At 35.2% G+C, this 23,678-nt stretch overlaps 1 protein-coding gene across 2 annotated transcripts in view; it reads left to right on the forward strand.

The window, feature by feature from the left end:
• CWC27 (CWC27 spliceosome associated cyclophilin) overlaps positions 1 to 23,678 on the forward strand; it is a 122,899-nt gene that overhangs the window by 78,321 nt on the left and 20,900 nt on the right. The window contains exons 11-13 of one of the 2 annotated variants that reach the window (XM_075526881.1): positions 8,249 to 8,346; positions 12,514 to 12,582; positions 22,673 to 22,782. In XM_075526881.1, the coding sequence (XP_075382996.1) occupies positions 8,249 to 8,346; positions 12,514 to 12,582; positions 22,673 to 22,782 (277 nt within the window). The remainder of the gene's footprint in view (positions 1 to 8,248; positions 8,347 to 12,513; positions 12,583 to 22,672; positions 22,783 to 23,678) is intronic. The other variant, XM_075526882.1, reaches the window with a different exon arrangement.

Below are 23,678 nucleotides of genomic sequence, written 5' to 3' on the forward strand. Positions count from 1 at the left end.
AACATGAGCAGTGTTGAAGTACTTCAGTGTTCATTTTATTTTATTAAGATGTTAAAGGATGATGTTTATATAAAAATTAAACTTAGGTGAAAATCTTGACATGCTTTTATTATTTATAACATTTAAAAATGACTTTGTGAAATGAATAAGAATATTTCTTTTTTTTTTTCTCTTGTTGTGATATATTTACTTTGAACAACACTTACTAAATAATGTTACCATTTAAGGATAGCCAGTTAGTAATTTTCCTGAATGGGAAGACAGCAAAAGCAAATGAAAGGAAATGGCCTTTAAAAAAAATAAAACCAATGTAATTATAATACCATAGAAAGAGGAAGGGAAATAACATGCTATGCCATCAAAAGTAATAATTTAATCTAATACTCATTCTTACAGAAAACAGCACTTCCCTGAATTAATTCTTGTTTCAACTACAGCATACCTTTTAGAAAAAAAACAGGTCCAGTGATGCAGAATACACCATAATCTTTCAGTTGTTCAGTCACTGAATAGTTCCTCCATTATAAATTCACGTTTATCTGAGTGAATCCTCTGACTGTGGGGCTATCTGTATAGTTTTGACACCACAGAAGTACTGAAGTTTTGAAAGAACATGGCCTTGTTTATATTGTTTGTACCAGGGTCAGTGAATGACTGTGTGCTAGGGTAACCTCAAGCAGTTTGGGCCACTCTAGGGGCTTACGTGGAGTTTAGAGGGGGAGTGGTGAATACTCTGAATTGTAGTGAAGTTTAGACTGGAGTTGGGATAAATTTGGAAATGCGTAGAAGGCAAAGTTTTCAGGCATTTTGTGATCAAAATATAGGCATCAAATGAATTTTAGCATCTGCTGAGCTTTGTCATCACTGGATGGGGAATATCTAAATTACAGTTTTGAATATATGCAACCACCTTTTCCCTAAATCACAGTTGAATAAGTTACTGTGCCTCTCTAGGTCTTATTTGTGTCTATGTATCATATAGATTTTATTAGTTACAGATTTTATATGCTTAAATAAATACAGCCGGTTATGGTTTATATACACGTCTGCATAAGCATACAAGTACAGCAACATATAGATGTATACAGAGAAAGAGGGGTGCGTTTGTGTTTGTGCATAGCAAGTATAATCATATGGTCACTTACACCAAAGTCACAATTAGTGTTTATTTCTGTAATCAGTTCTCTTTTCTTCTGCCAAAGTGAAGTCAAATATAAAACTTCTTCCTTTTGAATTAAGTAGTTACTTTGTAAATTCAGAAGACCCCTACTTGCAGCAAGACACCTTCAATACATGGCACTTAGAAACAAGTGTATTCATTTAACTTACAATATTTGGCTAAATTTCCAATTGATTTTATTCCTTATTAACTAAGTATTGATTCCTGATTTAAAATACAAAAGAAAAATAAAATAGATTTATTAGAAAGCTGAAGCATGGAATATATGATGTTATAAAGATAACTGCAGAAAACCCTGCTATTAAGATAAAAGTATATTGTAATATAAAGCTTTAATACTGCTACAGCTAAAAGCTAAGAGATGGAAGATCTCCTGTAGGAAACAAGTACTACAGGGACTTTAACCAAGCCAAAAAAACAACTTAGCTTGAGTCAGTAAAATGGCTAAGGTACTGAAACTCCATACCATAGCAATACTGTCATGAGTTTTCAGATCTATGCTTGCTCACAGCTCATCAGCTAAGGGCACAGTGGAGCAAGTATGTGCTTGCTCACTTGTTGGTTAGATCCTTAGTGACAGACCCAAGACAAGAGTTACTTATCAACCTTTAGTCCTGTGTTCAAGCCACTGCTTCCCATTGTATTTCATAGAGATGGAATCTTGATCTGCCAAAACCTGCTATCTTTCAAATTCAGTAGCAGCATTAAGGTCAAGCAGTCTCCATCAGATTGTATGTGGAGTCTGTCCAGCCACATGGATGTCTCTAGGCTTCTAGGGTATTCTAACTTTATATGGCTTGTGACATTAGTCTCTGAAACCGTTTTAGAGTTTTGCAGCTTTTGTATTGAAACAATCAATGAAAATAATCTTTTAACCTTGGGATCGTGGAAGATAGAGGAAGATTTTCCAGACGAATACTTCTGTGTGTCTGAGGCCTGCTTTGCCATGAAGTACATAAAACTGCAAATTAATCGTTAAGGTACCTCTGCTATGTTGAAGTTACGAAAAGGTACTTCTCAGTCATTAGGTCCAAGCTGAATTGTTTGAGACAAGTTGATCTGCTTCATTGCTGGCTAACAGATTAGCAGTCAAATAGTGTTCATGATTGAATCATAGAATCATAGAATGGTTTGGGTTGGAAGGGACATTTAAAGGTCATCTAGTCCAACTCCCCTGCAACTCCCAGCTCCCCAGGGAGCCCAGCTCCCCTTCAGCTAGATTAGGTTGGTCAGAGCCCTGTCCAACCCAACCTTGAATGTTTCCGGAGTGGGGCATCTACCACCTCTCTGGCAAACCTGTTCCACTGTTTCACCACCCTTATCGTAAAAAATTTCTTCCTCATAGCTAGTCTAAATCTACCTTCCTTTAGTTTAAAACAATTATCCCTTGTCCTATCGCAACAGGACCTACTAAAAAGTTTGTCCCCATCTTTCTTATGAGCCCTCTTTAAGTATTGAAAGGCCACAGTAGGGTCTCCCTGGAGCCTTGTCTTCTCGAGGCTGAACAACCCCAACTCTCTCAACCTTTCCTCATAGGAGAGGTGTTCCATCCCCCTGATCATTTTTGTGGCCCTCCTCTGGACCTGCTCCAACAGGTCCATGTCTTTCCTGTGCTGAGGGCTCCAGAGCTGGACACAGGACTCCAGGTGGGGTCTCACCAGAGCGGACTAGAGGGGCAGAATCACCTCCCTCGACCTGCTGGCCACGCTTCTTTTGATGCAGCCCAGGATATGATTGGCTTTCTGGGCTGCGAGTGCACATTGCTGGCTCATGTCCAGCTTTTCATCCACAGGTACCCCCAAGTCCTCCTCTGCAGGGCTGCTCTCAATCCCTTCATCCCCCAGCCCCTTCATCCCCATCCCCCATGGGCCCACTTCTCAAGTTTGTCCACGTCCCTCTGGATGGCACCCTGTCCCTTAGGCCTGTCAACTGCACCACTCAACTCGATGTCATCTGCAGTTTTGCTGAGGATGCACTCGATCGCCCTGTCTATGTCATTGATGAAGATGTTAAAACAGTGTTGATCCCAATATGGACCCCTGAGGGACATCACTCGTCACTGATTTCCATCCAGACATCGAAGACCACTACTCTCTGGATGACGCATGTAATTTCATTTGTATAACTGAATTGGAAAATTAAAGACAGAAGAAGTGTTATCAAATTATAAGAATTTTTCAGGGATATCCAAATTGGATGTGGAATAAAGTCACACTAGGAAGGAAACATTCTGATTTAAAAGAAATATTAAATCATTGAAAAAGAAAAAGGATATGGCTAAGAATGTGGCAAATTAAAATACAGATACCAACAAGAAAGGCCAAAAGAGTCAATGAAATATTGATGACATTACCATGATGCTTAAGGTAAGCAAGGAAGCATTTCTTAAACAGATTAGATTAAAAAGGAGGGGGGAAAGAGAGGGAAAAAAACCCCCAAGGTAGGTTATATATTGTCATCTGCTATATTAAGATGGTAAAATCGTATAGAAAACAAAAAATTATTCAGTAGGTATTTATGTTCAGTGGGTGTGGAAGAGTGGAATAAAAAATTCATATGCATTAAAAAGCGGGAAGTTGGGCAGCATCTTTTAAGATTAAGCATTTTCAGATAACAGGCCTATCTAACTTAAGTCTAACAACTTTGGTGAAAATGCAATGCTTTCTGCTCTACTAGTGTTCATTTTTAATACATATTAAAAACTATGAGAATTCCAAAGAATGGAACTACTATTTCAGAGTCTAATCGTGGCAAAAGGTATGATGTAGAGAAATGAAGACAGGTTAGCCTTGCTTCACTCCTAACCAGGTATAACAGAATGCTTTGTTTGGTATACTCTTCAGCAAAAAAAATAGACTAGAGTTGTAACTAATGCTAGTTAGCGTGATTTTGTAGGTAGTCGATAACTATGTTGCCTTTTGGGGAAACTAGAGGGAGGGAATGATACAGGTTGAAAAAGTGTTGACTTTTTTGATTTATAAAAATAACTGAGTTGGTACAGTGTTTATAGTACAGGCAGATTTGTATCAAACACTTGTTTAAAAGCCACTGACATTTTTACTTTTATTTTTAAAAAGTCTTTATAAGAAGATAATAGGGTATATGAGAACAGACTGTTACAAATAATTGGAATTGAATACCTAAGTGGCCACAATGCAATAAAAAACCACTTGTAATACAACTAAATACCAGGTTATACAGTTGGAAATCAGAAATGCAGGTTGTAGCTGCGGGATAGTACAGCTGCTGAATGACATTTTGGAAAGGAGTGACTAAGACGTGGGTTTGGAATCATTGCGGAAAATAATGTGAGTGCTCAGTGCAGCGATGACCTTGTGTTCCTTGGTGAGTTAAAACTAAGGTACCAAGTCCACCATCAGCAGAGCCCTACAGGAATGCTGGAACCCATCAGTGTGTCTGATTCTGAAGACCATGTTTGAAAGTATTGTAGAAATACTGCAGGGAGTTCTGAAGTAGACAGAAGTGATTAAAGCTAGGAGAACATCCTTTCCTTTAAAAAGAACTCTTAAAAAAGTATAAATTACTTAGTCTGCTAAAGACAAGCCTGAGCGGTGACCAAGGTGACAGTGTAGAGGTGTTTGTTGATCATGGATTCAAATAGTTTACTAGGAAAGCTGATGCTTTCACCGTGCATGGTGTCTTTAGGACGTAACTGGTTTTCAACCTGAAATTAGCCAAGTTCTCATAGCTTCTAGATTCTGGAGTTCCTCTCAGTCCTACCAAACTGATGCACAGTCCTGTCAAACTGAGCCACAGTTGAAACAGAAATTCAAAGTGATTCTTAGACTTGGTTTCACTAGAAATTTTCTAGATGAAAGAATTTTATTTGTCCTGAGGAAGTAATCTGAAAATTCTGGAGTTACACAGTTTGTCCTGAACCATTTGACTAGGTTTTTTTCAATTTTCTGCAGAATGAATATTCTGATTTCAGTCAACTCTGATATGAGTAGCAAAAATGAATAATACTTTTGATATTATTGTTTCATTCTAGTTTTAGACTTCGACAGGCAGTTTTTTGGGTTTTCTTTTTTCTCATAGTGCTTCTTTTGGAGCTAAGTCTCCTAGAGAGTTTTGGCAATGTTACTTAGAGAAAAAGAATATGATCTATAATTCTTGTCTTCGGAAACATTCAATATATAATTTATTGTATGCATGTATGCATATACACGCATATATACGCAGAGTTATTTCTTTGCTTGATCTTGAATAAGGAACAGATGGTTGAGACAGTTACAACCATTGTGCTTGGCCCTAGAATAGTATAAGCCTGTTGGTAAAGTTGTTTAACAGCTGTTATCTTTCAGGATGTTCCAGCTTCAGTCAGAAAAAGATACTGAGGGTTATGTACTTAAGAGATTGTAGTAATTATAGAAAAATAATTAGGCTAAATTACTTCAGATAAAAGGTTAAAAGCTGTTGTTTACATATAAGCTAGTGCTAGCCAGTATTTGGAAAGTTATGGCTTTCATTTACTATAAAATGTAGTTTACTTTCAAAAGCTATAGAAAAAAATCACTGGCAAAAGGAAATTTGGTCCATTTTGTCTAGTTTTAAAAGAAATTTCTGCAAGGTGGAATCCAGCTTCGTACTTAAGCAATTTCACTGAAAGGTACTTCACAAATTGTGGAGATAAAGATTAGCATTTTTAAAAATGAGCTGGTTTTCTGTTTTCGAATTATGAAATTTAGGAAGAAAATACTTTTTGGTTTTCCATGCAACATTGACAATACCATTTCAGGAAGAGAAAAAGCAGTTGTGTGTTACTTGTTCGTTTTCCATTTATGCATTCTGGCCCTTCAAAATGGTGCTAAGTAGGCAGGGGAGGAGATTACACCTCTCTGGAAGTACCTCTCTGTGTTGAGGGAGGAAGGACAGCTTCCAGGCTGCAGCAAGTGGCAAGAAGAGGAAGAAGCAGGCAGCAAGAGCAAGAGGAGAGCCTGCAGCGTAGCAGCGGGACCGAGAGAGCAGTGAGACAAGCATGGAGCAGACAGAGCCTCTGTAGCAACAGAAACTTTCAGGGACAGGAGGCAACTGCGTATCTGGTTACAAACCAACAGCTAAGTTATATGAAACCCAAGTGCAAATTTACTGCCTGTGAAGACCTGTGCTTCAAAGATGTAGGGGGCAGGTGCAGACTGATTCATAGTCCCTTATTTTGATTCTGCTCTGCCTCATCAATTTGACATTTTCCTATTTACAAAAAGTCAAGTACTTCTAGTTCTGTTCCAGTAAATTTGGCTTGTGAGTATAGTCTGGCTTTCCTATCAGTCAGTCCTTGTGGCTTCCTCTTTAGCATGCAGGCTTTTTGGATTCCCTTTCTCATCAACCTAACTTGGTAAAGCAAGCCTAGAAATAAAAAATGTAGGAAGTGTGGAGTCTATAAGAAGCCAAGTATCGATGTCCTTTATTGACCTAGTACTGATCATAGAGGGAGCTTGAAAAAGCATTTTGGAATTAGGCTGTCTAGGAATTAGGACCTTCTGTGTTCTGTACAAAAACCTCTTTCCATTTGGAAAAAAAAAGGGGGGGGAGGTTGAATAGTTGTCATTAGGTAGTTCGTTCTTCATTCCACAATAGCTTAAGATAACTAAGAGAAAGTGTGTCCCTCTTACAGGAAAACTTCTGATGTGCTAGGCTCTGTTACTTGTAAGTGCCATTTGTAACCCACTCTTGCTGTGGTGTTGTCACTATGTTCTGGCATTCTAAATATTTTAAACATATAACTTTTACTGACATGTATGTTGTTCTTGCTGCAGAACTTCTGTAACAAAATGTTGCAGTATACTAGATTAGTGTTGTAATGCAGCTTGCTTACCATGCTATCCCCAATTTATATAAAAGCAATGGAGTTACTTGGGTTAAAAGTTACTCTTTACCCTTCCCCTATGATTTTCTTCTCAGGATAGAAGAGCAGAACTGCAGTCTTATGTAAAAGCTGTTAATCTGGTTTAGCATAGCTTCTGCCATGCTGTTGAAAATTAAGACCTACTGCTGTAGCTGATTGTTTAAATGCCTTTACAATGGTAGTCGTCTTCTTCTAGTGCTTTTCACAAGCTCTGTATTTGTGCATACATACAAATAAAAATGAAGTTCAAAAGAAGTCATCACCCCACAATTCCAAGTCTTTGCTTAAAAAAGGCCATTGTGTTGTGAGTAATGATATTACAGATGAGAATTGAGGTACATAAAACAGCTGCAGGGATATGCTTGCATGCCATGTTCCCGCATTGTAATAATTTCTGCTCTTCATTGACAAAAGAGCTTTTTTGCATTGAGGGAGGTCAAGCAGTGGTTGGCCAGAGGGGTTGTGGAGTCTCCATCTTTGGATATTCAAAACCTGACTGGACAATGCTCTCAGCAACCTACTCTGTTTGGCCCTGCTTTGAGCAGGGGAGCTGGACTAGCTGTCTTCAGAGGTCCTTTCCAACCTGTGATTCTATGAAGACAGATATTTGATTTGATATTGGCACAATGACTTGCAAATTTTGGTTTCTTCTCTCTAGTGTTATCACCAGATTATTTTTTTGTAAAATTTGTAAAATGAAATGAATTTTCTTATATAATAATTTATGCTTACATACATATCATGTCTTTGTCGCTTAACAACTACATTGCCTGTCCATCTAAGAAATCCAGGATGCTAAGATTTATTACTTCAGTAAAAGGAATTTTATAACACATGCAATATTTATTTGGCAGTGCCTATGTTTCAAGTTCTTTTTGTGTAGTTCTCATGGTTAAATATTACAGCATTAAATTAAAAATACAAATGGGGGTTCTATGTTTTATTATTCACGTCCTTGACATATTTCTAATGGGGTCTTAGAGTAAGTCATCTGTTATGTTCTTTTGTTGTCTATGCTAATGAAAATATGAACTTTCTTAGGTTCTAATTGATTTTTAAGCCATGTTCTTAGCATCAGTGAGTTACTCCATTCCCTTTGTTTATATCAGAGATTTACTGTTCATTAACTTTGATTCTGTTTCTCCTGAGTGGCTTTACATTCCCAGAAGATTAAATCCTTGTAAATATTTTTCTCTTTGCAGTGAGGAGCTACGGAAAGAAGCGCGACAGCTGAAACGTAAACTGCTGGAAGCAAAGCAGAAAAAAGAAGAAAGAGCTTTAAAACCCAAAGAAAGGGAAGGTAAGAGTATGTTATAGCAGGTGTTGTGTAGATCTCCAGTTAACATTCCAGTTTTAAAGTTTTTTAGTAGTTTTGTGTGGATAAATGTGGACACTATATTGTTGAAATGTAGATTTTTAATATTTTTTTTCCACCCCAAGAAAACTGATTTTCCTTGAGAATGGTAGTAATGTAAGGATGCCAGTATATAAAGAAATCGTACAGGTAGCATTTGCTCTTTCAAACAAGATAGTATTTGTCCTTCAAAATGTTCTTTAGTTATATCTTTGTAGTTGGGCAAGCTTCTGGATTTGAAATATCACGGCATATGATGGAATTCTTTGGTGGGGACATACCTGTTCTGACTTCTGACTTGGACAGTCTTCCTGACATTCCAACTTGGAAAGGTACTTAAATGCAGATGGTTAACTTTGAACTCAAAGCTACTGACTTCAAACTTCTGTGCATCTTCTGACACCAGTGGAACGCAAATTCAGAAAGTCAGTTCCATGTTTATTTTCAATAAACCTTAAGAAAATGGGATCTTCAGATGCCCACTTCTTTGTCAGTCAACTTTTATATTCTAAATAAATGTGCATAAATTGCTAAGTTTATAATAATATGTCAGGTGCGAGTTTTATTGCAGGTGGATGTAACACCCCTTATTAGCTGAACTGACAAAAAAAAAAGACTGGTTTTTAAGCACTCTGGTGTTGCTAGACACATTTTGGGAATAGATTCTTGGTCCAGTTTTCAATACCATAAAAAATCTGGAAGAAAATATAAGATTATTCAGAAAAATTTCCATATGACATACAATTTAGAAGAGTGGTAGAAAGTATAACATCATTTTTAGAAAAACTCATGGACTCTCTTGAATAACAAGTGAGCTTCATCAGCAAACAGTTTGGGAAAATAAAAAATACAGTGTCTTGAACTTGTATATGAAATCTGGGACCAAATTTTATGAAGTAGTGACTCTGAAAAAGTTCTAGGAATCATGCTCAATCACTGAATGAATATAAGCTCTCATTGGCAAGATAATGAATGCTGTCACTGGCCATGTAAAAAAATAACTGCAAGTAGAAGTGTAGAAAAGGTAGAGAGTAGTCCTTATGTACATATATGATAAATTATATTGATTAGTGCCACATATGGTTGTAATACTATCACTTAAACATTATCCCTGTTCTAGTGCCAGTTAAGTCAGAGGACTTATTGCGGAGTAATTTGAGTAAATCCGACTTTACAGTGACAGACTAAAGTAATACTTGGGCAATACTCATAGTTACTACTATGGTATAGTTTTGAAGGATACCTTTTATTCAAGGAAAGGGAGCTTATATACCAGGGTTGTTGTTGTTTTTACTTTCTTTGAAATAAATAGCAGGTAGGAGATAAACCTGTTGAAAATCGGTAGGTAACAGCTAATGGTGAAAATAATCTTGAATAATCTTGGTTTTCCTTTTTGTGATTACTGTCAGAGTACAGGAAGGGGTCTGTTCCAGTACATGTTGAGAAAGACATATGGCAGGAAAGAACCAATTCAACAAGTTCTTGGAGTACCTAACTAAAAATTATAAAAATAAACACGTTCTAAAATTTAAGACAAAATTAAAAAGACATTAAATGAGATGCAAATGGTGAAGGGCAAAAGGATTAATGAAAATACAGTAACAGGAGACAAATCAGCAAGAAGAGAGTTGGTTGTCTTTGGCTAAACCAAGAGGAAATAAGCTTGAATGCTTGTTTTCACTCTGCCTTTAGCATAGCAGTCAACTTTTTGATATATGATCAGTGACATAGAAGGAAGCATTCAGATACAGAACAAGCAACTAGAGACTACTTAGATAAATTAGGTGCATTAAAATACTTTGAAATTGGTGGCATTCATTGAAGCATATTAGGGAGTTGGCTAAAGCAGTCCCAGAGACACTAACATTAACAAAACGTTAACAAAATGCTTTAAGAGAATTGTTTGTAATCAAACTGGGAAGCAGGATTCCTGGGAATCTGTTTATTAATGATCTGGAGAAAACAACAGATTACCTTTATTAAATTTGCAGACTGAAAAATATACAGGACAGGGAAGGGGAAGATGTTACGTGCTAAGGCTGCATTTTCACATGCAGTTGTTAAAGTGGAGAGCTGAGTGGCTCACTCTCTTCCCTTCCACTAGTCTATATTGGAGCTTTTACTGACCTGATTCAGTTTAAATTGGAAGAAAAGTGTTCCTTTTTTTCTTTGGTAGGATAGTTTTGTGCAGGGTTGATAGATTGAGTCAGTTCATAGAAGTTAAAAGCCAGGTCAAGGTGAACAAAGTATGTTTACCTTGAGAGATCTCAGGGAAAAAATATATTATAGTAAGTGGTTTGTGTATCTCTCACAAATTATGAGTTGCACAAACACAAGATGTTAGGTAGCACTTAGGCAGCTTAAAGTCTAGGAAACATAGTAAGTAGAAAGCTGAGAGCAAGTTGATAGTGCTATGCTATTGAAAGACTAAAGTGTACTGTAAAAACATAAAATGGACTGTTGTATGCAAGACAGACTCATTTTCTGTTCAGCTTGAGCAGGTCTTCAGCCTGAATCCTTTGCCCAGTTTTGGCGACTGCACTTGAAAAAAAGATATGATGCATCTTAAGAGAGCAACAAAGATGACTGATGATCTGGAAAGCATAATATTTGAAGGTTGTAAGGATTGGGGCTGTTTAGTTTAGAGAAGAGATGACTTTGTAAAAGGAGACATATTAATGGTCATCAAGAATGTTAAAGGCTACCATGGAGAGGAAATTATTCTATGTAATCCCTGTGGAGAGGACAGGAGATAATAGGCTTCAATTGCAGCTAAAGAGATTTAGGTTAAATGTTAGGGAAAAATTCCTAAGTATGAGTATTGGAATAGATGACCTACAAAGTGGAATTTTTCAATAGCGGATTAGGCAAATACTTCTCAGGACTGATGTAGAAAAGGTTGATCCTGCCTTTTGGGAGGGATGGGCTTAGGTGTTCTGCTTTTCAAGATTCTGTGAAGCACAACTTAATCCAAAGAAAGGTAAGATGCGGCCTGGAAGAACGTTTTGATGGGGAGGAGAAACTAAGCATCTTATTAATGGTGATAGTAGTTAGGTGGAAACGTTACCAAAAGTGTTGTATGTACCATCACTGTGAGTCTTTAAATCAAGCAGTTAAAATAAAGGCTTGGTTGTAGGTCTGCCAAAATAATTCAGTAAGGCAGTACTCTCTTTACATTTTGCTTTCTCTTCAAATAACTTATTCTGGTTATCTACTGAGTTATTTTGTCTATACCCTGAAAAGAGAAAGTCAATGTCCTAATGATGTTTCCCTTTTTAAGGAAGTCTTGCACAAAGAAATGTAATTCACTGTATGATCAAAGGAAGTAAAAAATTTTCTGGTGGTAGAGAATCTACCATTACAAAACCCGCACCCAAAGAATAAATGTAAAAAACTCATTAAACATAACTGATATGATCTTGAAGGAGAGGAAAGTGTTCCTGCATTTAGCTAGAATGAACATGTAGTGCTTAAAGGTGATGACTGAAAGGCAGATGAGAGATTTACTGTATAACTGGCATATAGTTTGGATTATAAAGGGCTCTGGATTAAATATAAGAACAGCTTTAATTAAGAGACGAGTTTATGATGCCAGACATTTAAAAGTGATCAAAACACCATTCTGAAATATCAGAATTTACTGAGCATTACCACATGGTCTTTTCATTAGACATTTAATTGGAAAATACATTAATGGTCCTCTGTGTAGCTGTGGATGCATATTGACACTGGTAGTATAAAATAGCCATAAAGTTGCCATAAATACTGTGTATTTTGACCCCAGAATTTAGTGAAACCAATATACCAAATTTAAAAATGTTAATCATTGAGGGAAATCATATAAACAAAATATGTAGTTGTGATCATATTCTCTTCTGTGACTAGCTAATTTTGCCAAAAGGGAGGGCCCTGTAGGATAACCACAAATAGTCTTTGGGAAAAGGTTTTGTTTATAAATAAATAAAATTTGTAATCTCCCATTCCTGCTTCTAAGGGATTTCTGTGGTGTCTAATAAAATCCATATTAATAGCTAGGTAAATAATCGAAACTTACTTTTTTGGTTCTCTTCATCAATGCTTTAATTTTTCTTCTACCTGTGAATCCTTTTCCAGCTCTCAGTTTGGATATTTTTTCAGAGCCAGCAGCAATCAAAACAGAACAAGCTAGAGATTCAGGCTTAAGTAAGTTTTTTGTAATCTGTCCTTAAAAGTTCAGCAGTCAGATTGTCTTTGCTAATTTATCAGGACAACAGCTCACTTGTCAGTATTGCCAAAATTCAGACTAAGAGGGAGGAACTGAGCTTTTAAATAAAGCAGAGATTTTTAAATTTAGCGTAAATGTCTTTTGCAGCATTCTACAGGTCACATTCTGTATGTCATTTGGAGTTTCATTTACTCTCTTCAGTAAGCAGAATATTTAGTAAGGAAGTAGATTTATTTAGTAAATAAACTTACTGTCTAAATTTGTTTAGTAAGGAAGCTTTCTGTCTTTACGGAATCAAGAACAACAATAGCATATTCTGTGCCTTGGGATGCTGGGTCCACATTTGTAACATATAGGAAAAACTAAAATTCTAGAAATACATTTTCGATTTTTCAGAGAAGAGGAAAGTGGTTTGGTTTTCTTATTTAAAAGTAAATGAAATGTATCAAAGTATCAGCTACACCACAATCCACCTAATGTTCTCAAACATTAACACTTGATGATTAAATAACATGCTTAAATTATTTGTAATACAAAAATAAATAGGTGATAAAACTATCTAATGTTTTCCTGCTGGCTGCCTTTGTCTCGACTTCAGCTGATGTCAAAAAGGATCAAAATGCTGGCAGCATGAACTGGCACTTGCTAAGTATCTCTTCCTATAATTCTGTCTTTCTGATTGGTTACTATGATTTATATTAAGTTTGTTAGTATGAAGTTTAAAATGGTCAATATTCACTTCTGGATTCTACCCACTGCATTTTAGAAATGATTCTCCAGATGTCCTTCACAAGCCTATCAATTTGTTGTCATGTGAATTGTACAAAATTTCTCATCTGTTTGGAAAGAACAAGTACAGCTGCATGATAGGTACATTTCTGGTAAAGGATGAAAGAACTTGAAGACTTCAAGAATACCTGGGGAAAATTGAAATTTTAATAGGAATTTTAAATAAAAAGGTTACACCTACATTAGTGTTTTACCACAGACCAGGTGTGCACTTTTGGATGAAGCCATGCTGGAAGATGCATTCCAGTAACACACCTGATAAGCTCCAATTGGTAGTCTAAAATAGAACAGCCCCCAAAATATATAGTGAGCATATCAGAGCCTCAGGATAACAGTTTTGCTCCTGTTTCATAGTATTGTTGGGTAATGTTGAAGTAGCCTAAGTTTTCCTGTCTTTTGTGAATTTCAGCCTTATAACTGGAGGTGACCCAAAGACAAAAAAAGTGATCCAGAGCAAACTGCCTAGATTTTTAAAATGTTTGAGTCTGTTTGCACTTATGACAGAGCTTTTATTTTCATGATGGTTCGTATGGAGCTAGAAGTAGTTTTCTGAAATTTCCCTTTTTCACTCTAGCCAGATACTTGTATTCTTTCTTTAGAGTCTGTTGGAACATTTAAGTTCTGAAGCATCAGCTTTGAAGAAGATACAGATTAAAACTTAGAATATATGTTAGAAAGATTAAGTAGCAGCTTGTGACTGCTAACCTAATAATACTGCTGTCTTGTAGCGATGTTGGAATAGTAATTTAAGAAGCATAATTTCATTGAGCAAAGGCCTCTAAACTTTCTTAATACTACTAATTGTGAAAACACTTACAGTTGTAAATATTTGTAAGTTTTTATAAAATTAGCATGGTGCTGTATCTTGAACTTCACTTTGGTCTGTGTAACGTTACCTCACTATATTGTACTTTATGGTTGCTGTGTTATCAAAATTGAAACAGGACTGAAATTTACACTGGGTCATATGACTTCAAAAACCATTACTAGAAAACTATGAATTTATTAATCATCAAGAAACAAAAGTAAATGTCACTAAATACTAGATTCTAGTACAGGAAGTACTAGATTGGGAGAGGGAAGAAAACGTGTGGAAAATGTCATCGAAATTAAATTTAGAGTCATATTGGGATGTTAAAAGGTTATTTCCTTAGTATTAAGGAAAAATAATTTCACGCACAAACTCATAAAATAAAGAAATTGGTAAAGCCACAATTGTGAAAGATACTTCAGGTTTGTACTAGAAAACAAATTGAACATGAATTTACACTGATGTGGCTGTGATTGTGTGGTCATTGCTACAAAGGCACAAAGGCATTAACTGTAAAAGCATAGTTGTATTATTGCACTTGGTTCCAAGTATTGTACCACCAAAAAGTTATTAAACAATTGGATACAAATGGACAAAAAAAACCCCAAAACTAGCAGAAGACTAGGTGAACTAATTTATTAGGAGATACTTGAAGATATGTCTAATTGAGGTAGGGAGTGGGATGGAAGGGTAGAATCTTAAGTATTTAAAGATGGTAAGTGAAAGGAATGGATACCTTTACTGTGAAACAGCCATTTACAACTGAAGAATAACGGAAGAGACTTTAGAAACACTTTAGTTAGAATATAATGAAATCTAAAAGAAGTAAAACAGTATTGTACCTGAGCAAGTAATTTTGCCCCAAAGTTAAAAGCATTTTTTATATCTCACTTAGTTCACTTAGTAATTTTTTATTTATTGGCCTGAATTTTCATCAATGCAATAGAGCTTTCAACATGCAAGACAATCTGCTAAGTGTGTAACAGTTTACCTATTCCACATTAGTTTACATACAAGAAATTGCATATCTTTAAAACAGACTGCTATCAGGAACTGAATGTGTATGTAGCAGGAGATTTTTCCATTGTTCTCTGCCTATCCTCTTGGGGAATGTGGGATGGAGAGTGAGTTGTGTCATGCTGTTCAGGTATGCCTATGCAGATGGTGCAGACACTTGCACAGTGTCTGCCTATGCTCTGAGCTGGCTGCATTAGGAAAAAATGCTAGTTTAGAGGCTATGTAACTGCATTAATATGATTCTGTGCTTGATTAATAAACACTGCATCTCAGCCAAAACTTGCAACCGAAGCAGGAGAAATTCACTGAAGACCACAGAACTGTGAGAATAAGGCTTACTTCATACTGGACTTTTTGCAGGGTCAGGGCTAATTCTGAGAGGACGCTAATGAACAGGTGGCAGTACGACACATCTATTTTACATCCACTGGCAGATCTTTATTAGTATTGGTATCACTATGTCAAATTGTTCATGTTACATATTATGCCTACCTAATTTTTTTCTGTGTTCAGAGATTAGACTAATTAAGGAAGATTGGAGGGTGAAAATTTAAGTGTTTACATTGTTTCAAGAGGACAGAGAAAAAAACTAATTCCCTCCGTAGATGTTTGATTATAACCAGCCTTCCAATTTGTGAATAAGATTCTTGACTATGCCAGACTGTTGTCAAGACCTTACTTTAAATAAGATGTTTTTCTTTTGTGACATTTGCTGTAGTGATGCCAGAAATTACATCAAACACTATAATTTGAATTCAGAATTCAAAATGCTGAATTATTGCAGCATTTTGAAGTACTTAATCAAATATTTGAAAAAGATACACTTTTCAAAGTTCTATAGTGTAAGCCTGTGAATATACTTCAGTGAAACTTGCTTTAGACAACCATCTGTCAAGTTGTTTAACTATATGTTGGTTTTAAATAGCAGTAGTATTTAAAAAGTAGTATTTTAGTTTTACTTGTTAGAACATTTTTGTAAACTGTCTGATAATCTGTGGATGATGAAATTTGTCACACATGAGAAAACAGAAAAGCTACAAAATCTCTGCTACCTGAGCAGAGAAACATAACAACTAATGTAAAAACAAACATTCAAGTGTAAGAATTCTACTGAAGCATGAAGTATTTTCTGCTTTGTTTTTAATCGTGGTATGGGAATCACATGATTGAAGTGTTTAGAAAATTCAAAATATAGTAAGGATGCCAATTTAAGATTCTGTTTTATTTCTAGTTTGGGTAATGTCAGTGACACTTAAATCTTTAAGTCCTGTCTTACCTGGAAAGATGCTTCCTTGAAGTCTAAGACTTTAACAGAATTGTGCACCCTTGAGAACATCAAGAAAACAACAAAATCCAAATGTTGGTGGTTTGGGAATTATGCAGCATAAATACATTAAGTATGAAGATTTTGCAGTATATACAGTGTAGCTGCATTGTATGAAAGTATGCATCTTGAACATGTCAGTTCTGCAAACCTTTATGTTTTCTTCCACCATTTACATTTTTTTCTCATTTAATCTCATAAAATAATACCCAGCATCCCTATTCAGTCTCTTCCCTGCTAAAGTGAATGCTTTTTTCTCTTATCTATCTGCCTGCAGAAGAAAAGACGACAAAAACCTCACTGTAAGCAGGCTTTGATTTTAGTAGTAATCTTAAGCATATGCTTAAAATCAACAGACATTAGAAAATTGACCACATTTTAGACTGGGACTGTGTGCCTAAAAGCTACTAAAGTTCAGAAAAGATTCACTAGAAATTTCCACTGTTGCATATTAAAGTTTACACTGTTTCACAAATCAGTGGGCTCTGCTCTTTCAAAGAAATGTTTTGAAGCTCTAGGAATTACTTCTAACATTTTATTGTTTGAGTTGGCTAAATGAATTAGTAAGTTTGTTCTAGAACTGTTGCTTTTTTCACTGTAGCAAACTAAAAATCCAGTAATCAGTCCACCCCTGGAAGCTCATTCTGTAAGCAAATCTATTCAGTTATTCATGATTAGTAAACATTTCCTGACTCTTACCTAACTTGTAAGCAAACAGTGGGTCTTCAGGAACTTAGGCAGGCCACAGCTATAGTAACAGTAACTGAAGAGTAGTTGAAGATCAAAGAAAACCACAAGTAGAATTAGTCCTAAACAAAAATATACTGGAGAGTATGTTATAAAGTCTTTCAAGCATAACATTATTTCATATTGTACTTTCTGGTATATTCATTTTTATACTACTTTACAGTAAATTAACATTTTTATTTTCATAGACATAGTATTTAATGCTGGAAGAAAATTTTTTCCTGGATTCTGGAAGAAGTGTGTTATCTGTCTTAGATCTTAATTATAGAAAGTGGCTTTATGTTCTCCATCTGTCACTTCTGATAGGAATTCCATTTTAATTCATGAAATACTAAGGCATATCAGAATTTCTTTTGTAATTCATAAGGGTTTTGTTTGTTTTGGAACAAAGATAGTTTTTCTTTTCAAGATTTGAATCTCATTAAGCTTTTTAAAATCAATACTGCATATCTCTGTAATTCCAGAAGAATGCAATATAAATTGAATATTGTTGAATAGCTGAAAGTGGAAAGTACTGCACGAATGCAGGAATGTGTTTTAGGTCTTTTATTTTAACGCACAGAAACATTCAGTCATAACTTCTTTCATTTCAAACAAGGAGTTGCCCAGGGTTTTTCCGTTTTTTGTTTTCCCCTTTGGTATTTAGTCGAGCTGTACCAATGCATTTCTTGAAATTTCTGTCCAGTAAGTCTTTTATCATATTAAATGTGGCATCTGAGTTGCTAAAGAATGCATTTGAGGTACTAACAAAAGTTAATGGGTCCACCGCATTTAAAACATATACAAACCCTGCTAAATCAACTGGGGTGCCTTTTAATACAGCTTTCTTTGTACACTGTCCGTGTTATCTTACCTTGGTTCTGCATGAACTCGTGATTATATATGCCAAGTGCATTACAAGAGTTAATGGGATTAGTTTTGTGAAGTTCAGCATATCAGGAATGTTTTATAATGCAAGATACTTAAGTCTATTTGTGTAAAAATCTTCATGCTAGCTGTACCTCATCAAAGAAAAAACATAAACCAAAATTCTTTCATTGATCCTTGTCAGCACTGTAGGCTCTTTCTTTTTTTATGGTGACATTAAACCTTCAGAAACAGCATGTATTTTTCTCTGTCACAGTATGTATTGTTTCTACCCTTCTGAAGATTAGTGTGTTTCTGATATATGCTTTCAGCAAACCAAACTGCTTCTTTCTCCAACAAATGTTTTATGTGCAGCTTCATTATCTCTTTCTTAAAAAGGAAAAAAAAAATCTCTAGATTTATACAGATTCTACCTCCTTTATTGCAAGGACAGTCATTATTACAAGGTTTGTCAACACTGATACAAATAACAAAATTATAAAATAACAAAGTTTGTACTGTGGGAAATTGTATGAATGCATGCATGTCAGAAATACATTTGTCTCAAATTGTACCTTATCTGTGCCACAACTGGTGTACATTCTAAGCCAAAGTTACCCCACCTGCAATGCTAGAAATGAATCCCAGTCATTAAGGCCAATATGAATGTCTGCATAAGCAGTGATCGTACTTTTCTGATCTACCACAGTCAGCAGGCCTAGAACTCATACTTCTTGGTTTTCATGAAGTGGAAAATAAAATTCAGTTGCAGTTTCCAAAATAGAGCATGTCTGATGCAACTTTTGTTGAATGGTTATTATGCTATTAAATTTACCAGGTGCTTTAGAAATTAAGCTTAAAACTACTTTATCAAGTTTTCTCTTCTGCTCTACTTCCTACTTGGGGATTGATGCAAAACCATCCAGACTGCTATTCAGTTCAGTTCAACACCCTTGGCTCAAGTTCTCATGTCTTTGTTATACTTCTGCAAATTTATAGTTAAAAACTGACATCATTCGAACTGTTCCTAATTTAAGTGTGAGCAAAATAAACCCTCCTGTATTTTTTTTAAATCAGTCTCTTCCTTTCTGGTTTAAAGACTTCTGAATCTCCTCCTTAGTTTCAGGCTATCATTGGAAACCATGTCCCAAAACCAAAGTTTTAGGTTAGATTACACCATCAGGCTAGCATCTGTTACTCCTTAAAGGAGTTTTTCAGGATAGAAGAATCTATCTGAAAGAAAATAAATTACTTAAATGCTGAAGTTTTTGTCATAGTAAGATGAAGGATCTCTTGGCAGTAACTCAAGCTAGCTGAAGTAAGTAGCAATGTACTTAAAAATTCTATTAAAAGTAGGATGAAGTGTATTTTCAGTAAGGAAGGTTGGTTTTTTTCTTTTTTTTTTTTTTTTCCCTCACCTTCCTTACTGACAGAATGTACACAGCAACTTATTCAAACTAAGGAAAAACATCTTTCTTTGCCTGATGCTATTTACACTTCGTGATGAGATGCACAAGTGTGCACATCTAGGGCACAAGTGTGCAAGATCCCTGTAACTTAAACTAGCATCTTCTGCATCCTGCAATATTTAAATAAGGCATTTAATTGTTATTTCACTGCTGTGCATCCACGTCATGTTTCATTCATTTTTGTCTGAATAAATTCTCTTGGATTAAGGAGTTTGGAGCTTAAATATTTTAATACTGATTTAATGATCCTTATACTTTTGCTGGATCAGCAAGCTGGACCTAAGTTTGTCAAGCGTGATGTGAAGGTCAAGTCCGTCATACAGTGCAGTGGTTCCTCTTTTTTCCAACTCTATTGCAAAAGATTTGGAGGGGCTCTGGGATGCTGATAAGGAGATATGAAGTAGTAGCCAGCAATCTATTTTTACATTTTAAAAGGGTTTTTACATTTTAAAGGTGTTCTTTGCACCAACAAATCTCTCTTCCAGATGTTTTGTTTTGCTTGCTAATTACCTGAGTTTATTAATGCAGACACAAAATAATTTTATCACAGAATTGCTACTTATCAAAAATGAATATTTTATTTATATTAAAAAATAGACAGTGTTTGTGGTTTTGAAATGATTGTTTGGAGTTTTCAAAAGTTTTAAAATGTGTTAGAAACCCATTGACTTAGGGGCTCTTGAAAAGCCTTCCTGTTCTATTACTTGCTTTTAATGTAGAGTAATAGGTTGTAAGACCTCATGGAGAAATACAAGCATGTCTTTAAGTCATTTTAATGAAAGGTGCAGAAATATGATGCATACAAGTGCATAACTGTTTTGGTTGACTCACTCTGAAGTTAGTTCAGGTGGATCTGATTATCTTTTGTCTGACTTATGCAAAAGCTTTCCTAGGAGGCAGAGAGAATGAAGTTGAGGCTTAGAAAAACTCTGACAGGCAAAGACCCAAGAAAACAATAATCTCAAGAGAAGGCTTAAACTGAGATTTAAATTATTTGTGTTAACCGTAAGTGACAACCATATAAGTGTGATAAAAATACACAAACACACAACTGCAGGGGAATTTAAGCTATTTGTATGAGAATTGTATTTCGGCTGCACTAGATTAAACTAAAATCTTAGTCAAAAGACATGTATGACTAAGGATCACATCTTCTTTAAATTCAGCATATGCATATCAAAATTTGGATCACAGGTTTAAATGTTTATGGCCAGCTTGAAACTGGCATTTTCATAAGTTTCAAGAACACTCTTCTCAGTTCTTTTGCTTGTCATAGATGGGCAATTATACTTATCATCAGGTAGATGGGATTCATTTCAAAGCACCCCTTTAAGTAAATGTCACCTGAAAGGTTGTTTTCTTTAAGAAAGCAGGTGTTTTTGTAATTCAAATTATTTATCTAGAGGCTAAATGTTAGGAAAACAAGGCAGTATGTTGTTTCCACACAGTCAACAAGTTTGATTGGATACTTTTATGCAAAAACTAGAGTTTTGTCTTCACAAGGTGTTGGTCTTGAATTAAGAATGGAGTTTTTAGTTAATAGAAGAGACTGAGGTAATAGGGGGAAAGATGGAGCTGAGCTGAGCCATTATGATTTGTAGTTTTATACTGCAAATTTGTAGTATATTCTCTTCAGTTCATCTGATACTATGCTGCATGAGATTTTATGGCAGACTTGATTTCATTCATTCAGCTGTTTAATGATCCCTAAATGTCTGTGTATATGCATTTATCTTTTTTGGCCATTCTAGAAGATGGCTTTTTCTTTCTTTATCTTGCTGGTACCTGTAGTCCCCTGTTCTTCACTGTATCAAACATGTCAACTGGAAAACAGGAAAAAAACAGCTCTGAATGGTGTTATGTGTGTTTGATTGTTTTCCCTTATATTCTTTAAATACATACATGCAATCTATAAATTAGGATAAAAAGGAAATTGGAGATTTTATTTGTAGAAATATATAAACAAATATTTTGCATGTAGATATACCATTACAAATTTATTTCCTCTTGTTATGAAACGCTATGTTTATAAACTTTATAGAAAACTTTAGGTGAGAGAGAAATTTAGTTTGGAATCAGAAATTTTCTCTGTATAGCTGTCAGCAGTCATCTAAAAAATAACTGATACAGGGTTTGATTTAGATTTACAGTTCATCAGTCTGTATATCCTGAAATTTGTTGAAACAATTTCCTCCATAAATATTTTCTGTTCATCATCTGCAATGGAATTTTGGAGGTCTTATTCTTCTCTTCCTTATCAGGAATAACAATCCTGTACATATGTGTAAATAAATTTCAAGTATACTAAGTCAATATGTGAAATGTCTTAATGCTATTCAAGAAGAAGAAGGTGAGAAAGGATGGTGTTGATCAATTTTTGAATTGAGGTTTTGACCTGTTAAGTTATTAATTTGTCATGGCAGTGGATATTCTGCAGAGAAGAAACTGTTAAAAAAAAGACAAAGGAGAGTAGCTGCTGACTAGCCCAGATATTACTCTGTTACTATACAGCTTTTTCCTGATTGACAAGATGGACTCTGTTTAAAGTAAAAATGTTATGGGTTTTTTCCCTGTTGCAAGATCAAGGATTTGATTTGTGGCTACTTCAGCCTACAAAACAGGAAAACTGTGAATTTTTGTATAGGCAATATTTGTCTATATTTGTCTACTCTGTAACAAATAGTCACAGAATATTAATACACATAACAGTTTGGCTGCTCCAAGAAAGATCTTCAGAAATGAAGGTAAACTTGTTAAAGGAATTTCCACAGCTTTCATTTCTCTTCTTAACATCAGTTTTTATTTCTGTTACCCTGCTTTCCCTGGCTCCATAGTAAAATAAAATTGAAACAAAAATTTTTGCACTCATTGTCTGCCCAGTACAGTGTTCTGTTTTTCATTTCAGCAAGTAGCAAATCATTCCACTTTCTGAGAAAGCAATACAACTGAAACATTTTATGGAAGTGTTTTGCTTGGTATTTCAGAAGTCACAAATGATCTCCAAAATGATACTACATCATAAAACCCAATTTAATTTGTTTAACCAAATATGTTTCCTTATTCAGAGGAGGAACCTGCTCCAAACAGTGTTGTTGAGGAATACCTTCAGGAGAAGAGAAAATATGAAGACAAGCGGAAGCAGCAGCCAAAGAAGGGAGTATCTCGTGAAGATCAGGTAATAGTTTGACAAATTGGGGAAAAAAAAATCCAGAAGTTCTGAAAATGTTTCTCTCTTCACTTGTGTAAAAATAATTTTTTAAAATCCATTCTCTTTCATTTTCCGTGAAAAGAATCTTATTTGTAAAAATAAATATGTAGTCTTTGATCCCCTATCTCGATTACCCAGGTAGACAGGTGAGTGAAGTTTCAATGTGTATTTGACAGTACTATCAGTTTAGTCACTAAAATCTTCCAAAAGGAAATGCTACTCCTGCAGAGGTATCCTTGATTACATTTACAAGAGTTTGCATTTCTGTACAGTGCCTTCCTTGACTCTGCAGCTTGCCATAAGATAACGTTGGGACAGAAGTTTGCACGCTTGGCCATCTGTCCAAGGTGGGGGTTTTTTAACATTTTAAATTATGTTTTAAAGAGATTAAATTCATCCATACTTTTTGGTGTTGTGAAATGAACAGAAGTAGTTTTTAACTGAACTGTAAAAAGAAAACCCTTTTTAAATATAATGAAAAATATTTTTCGAAAAGAGTTAGGATGTATGTAGACTTTAGTATGCAACTATGAGCAAAATAAAGTTTTACATAAATACTTGTTTTTTCTAAAATACAAAAGTTTGAAACTTAGATATATGAAACTGCCTGTGAAGTGGAAAATACCATTAACTTAAAATCTGTGCGGTACATCAAACGCATTGGTTTATAAGTCAGTTCAGCTACGAAGATGTTCATATTCAACTGTTGAAGCTAGAAGAGATTGGAAACTTGAGGCTTAGTAACTTCAAAGCAGTGGTTGGCAAAACTTTATACATGCGGCAAGCTGATTTAGTTCTGAACTAAGAAGTTTATGGAAACTTTGTACATTCAAAAGCCCATTAACTTTGAATCAAAGAGTACT

The sequence above is a fragment of the Mycteria americana genome, chromosome Z (genome assembly GCF_035582795.1).
Source record: "Mycteria americana isolate JAX WOST 10 ecotype Jacksonville Zoo and Gardens chromosome Z, USCA_MyAme_1.0, whole genome shotgun sequence".
NCBI lineage: Eukaryota > Metazoa > Chordata > Aves > Ciconiiformes > Ciconiidae > Mycteria > Mycteria americana.